Below are 3,237 nucleotides of genomic sequence, written 5' to 3'. Positions count from 1 at the left end.
TGTGAGAATCTTTAATCAAATGTGATCATGATTTGTGTACCTTGTGTCTGAGATGTTGTGTTTGGTGTAGTTTACACTGTATTTTCTGTATATATCCTATAGTATCTAACGTATCACCAGTTAGTATTTCAACATTGTGACTGAAATGACAGATGCTCTTACTGATAAAAAGGTTGGTTGAAGATGCGAGTGACTCAACTATTTTATAGACATCTCTATGATGAATGAACCCAAATTAAATTATCATTCTGTCATCATGTCAGAGGTGTGTTGATGCTGTACTTTCCTGCAGCTTCTCCTCTATCCTGCCAAAATAAAAGCAAAAAGTGATTTAATAAATAACAAAAGTAGCAGGCAGCATGTTAACATTCAGTTTGTGGCAAGAATCAAGGGTTTTGCAATATAAGTTTCAACAGTAACACAGAGGAGGAGCCTGAGAATCTGTTATAAAGAGTTTGTGTCAGACTGAACAACACAAGACACAACAAACGGTGGGTTACTGTTTTATTCTGCATTATTTCCACAGAGAATATTAAGACATTTCAAGACAAAAAACAAACATCTGATGACTTTTGGTTTGCTTTCTTCAAGATTTAAAAAGAAAACATTGATAAATCTCTGCAGTGATCAGCTGAGAAAATATTGAGAAGATGGCGGTAAGTTCAATCACATTTACTGTTTTTACTTTTATTATAATTGATCCTCATACACTTAAAAAATAACTCTTTGAATGAACATAAAAAATCATGGAAAGGATTTCCACATGATTAAGTTGCTTTATTTCAGCATTATGCAATTCTGTTCTTCCAATTTAATGTACTTATGTACTAATAGTGTCAGCCCAACTAATTTTCAATGTTTTGGAAAATAAATAAAAAGCAATAAATAAATAAATAAATAAATTGTTTTCATATACATTGATTTTTACAAGTAATTCTTCTTGTTTAATTTTGTGATTTATATAACTTTTGTGATGTTCTGTGTTAGAAATTTAGATGTGATACTGGATTCATCCTAAATTGCCTTAACCAAAAACATTGTAAAGCCTAAATTGATCATAAGTCCATTGGTGGCAATGGTTTTATAATCAACATATGCTTACAATGCTTTTGGGAAATGCAACCCAGAGCACTACCACATTGATTACTTTCTTATAAAAATAATATGAAAGTTTATTAGCAGGTACTCAACCCAAGCACAAGTGCAACAATTCACCACAATGGTAACCCTATATTAATTAAAACTAAAACTATTAATTAACAGAAACTTTTAAAGACCAACATAATAGAACAGCAAATATTAAAAAATCTTTCCATTTTCTCATCTTCCTAAAAGCTGCTTAAAATAACACTTTATTTCAACATTTACACTCCTAGTTCAGCCCCTTTGCAAAGCATGATGGGAAGTGAAAATCATGTTTGATTGAGTCCTGGTTGGGTTTACTTGATTGAATCATGTTATTCCAACATGAAACATCAAGTTATGTCAAAGAGTAATCATTTCAAGTCAATTTAACATGAATCAATCACATTTAAACCAGAAACCTGATATAATGGTGTTGAATCAAAATAAATTGTTTAAATAAACTGAACAGCATCAAAAAATCTTTTTTTTGAGTGTAAACGAGGATCTTGATCAGTCGTGTCTCTCTCTAGATGACGGTGTTTGTCGCGGCTCTGCTCTCTGTTTTCACGGGGTTTGTTGTGTCGGTTCCTGATGGATTCAAGCCGGTCGACTGTTCTGACCTTTATAAAGCAGGACAAACAGTCAGTGGGATTTACTCCATCTATCCAGCAGGTGATGTTCCTGTCTGGGTTTACTGTGACATGATCTCAGGTGGGAAAGATGGAGACAACGGAGGATGGACGGTACGAATGTGACTGTAGATCATTAAACACACATCAGAACATTCATTATGAATCATATCTTCTATATAAACCCATCACAGGTGTTTCAGAGGAGAATGGACGGCAGTATTAATTTCTATCAGCCGTGGAATCAGTACAAGAGAGGATTCGGGTCCACTGAAGGAGAATACTGGCTGGGTAAGATCTCACAGTGAGTGTTCGTTTGTGTGGATGATCATGTGTTTGGTTGAACATGTTCTTCATGTGTGTGTGTGAACAGGGCTGGAGAACATGTACCAGCTGACACGTAACAGGAAGTACATGCTGAGAGTGGATCTGGAGGACTTCACCGGAAGGAAAGGTTTTGCTCAGTACTCGTCCTTCTCTGTGGGTCCTGAAACTGAGGGGTATAAACTGGATGTTTCAGGATTCACTGATGGAGGAGCAGGTAGGAAACTTTCACACTTTCACACTTGAGTGCACTTGTTCATCCACAATCAAATGTTTTTGTAATTTCACTGAAATGTTCTTCATCTAAATATGAAGTTAATGTCCTCAATGATGCTTTTCTTCTCTGCATGCGACTCTTTATCTTACCATAATGGTCAGAAGTTCACCACCTTTGACAAAGACCAAGACCCCTATGATGGGAACTGTGCCAAACAGTTTCTCGGGGCATTTTGGTACGCAGTAGGATGTCACCACACAAACCCCAACGGTGTGTATTTGTGGGGAGAAGACAACACACATCATGCCATTGGAGATGTTTGGTACAACTGGAAGAAAAGTTTCTCTGTCGGTATGAAATTCATCAGCATGAAGATTAAATGTGTGTCTTAGAAACATTAATGTTTTCAGGAACAAATTATCAGCTGTTGTTTTCAACATATAACAAATGTAAAGCTTCAAGGTTTTACTTTCCTCGCTGTAAGTAAATCAATGTATATCTTTGGTTTTGTTCTTTTGATTTACTTAAACATAAATAAATCAAATTAACTCCAGCATTGATATGTCTTAATGCATTATGTCAAATGTGTTTGATCTCATCAGATGAATTATTGCGAACCAGAAAGATTCATTTGTTGATATGATGGGTTGATTCTGCTCGTCATTATATAATGAGGCCTGATGCATCCATATAATAACAAACCTGATGCACAGTATGTGATTTTTCCAACCTTTATGGTTGTTACTGTCTGATTTTATGATATGGTGAGATCCAGCATGAAAGCAAAGGCAGAATAGATAATATCAGTGTTTTTTAATGTAGACATTTAGGCTTACACTCTTAAAAATAAAGATTGCAAAAATAAATTTACTTTTTTTTAGTGCACAAAAATATTCTCGTTGCCTTATATAATAGTAAGTAGAACCACTGAACTCACATGAA

General features: G+C 35.0%; 1 protein-coding gene across 1 annotated transcript; it reads left to right on the top strand.

The window, feature by feature from the left end:
• The first annotated feature begins 448 nt into the window (after positions 1–448).
• On the top strand, positions 449–2,952 carry LOC137031996 (microfibril-associated glycoprotein 4-like). Its single transcript, XM_067403428.1, has 6 exons — positions 449–491; positions 592–656; positions 1,656–1,868; positions 1,949–2,045; positions 2,128–2,296; positions 2,429–2,952. The coding sequence occupies exons 2-6, from the start codon at positions 651–653 to the stop codon at positions 2,685–2,687; spliced, it is 744 nt and encodes a 247-aa protein (XP_067259529.1). The 5' UTR covers positions 449–491; positions 592–650; the 3' UTR covers positions 2,688–2,952.
• Positions 2,953–3,237: the final 285 nt, after the last annotated feature.

This window comes from Chanodichthys erythropterus, chromosome 12 (assembly GCF_024489055.1).
Source record: "Chanodichthys erythropterus isolate Z2021 chromosome 12, ASM2448905v1, whole genome shotgun sequence".
In the NCBI taxonomy this organism is placed as follows: domain Eukaryota; kingdom Metazoa; phylum Chordata; class Actinopteri; order Cypriniformes; family Xenocyprididae; genus Chanodichthys; species Chanodichthys erythropterus.
The sequence above is the reverse complement of the archived record's forward strand: the minus strand, read 5'-3'. Positions and strand labels throughout refer to the sequence as shown.

Excerpts from the sequence above, each read along its gene's own strand:
- LOC137031996 (XM_067403428.1), top strand. Across the intron at positions 2,046-2,127 it reads TGAAGGAGAATACTGGCTGG|GGCTGGAGAACATGTACCAG; the intron begins GTAAGATCTCAC and ends GTGTGTGAACAG. Across the intron at positions 2,297-2,428 it reads TTCACTGATGGAGGAGCAGG|CGACTCTTTATCTTACCATA; the intron begins TAGGAAACTTTC and ends CTTCTCTGCATG.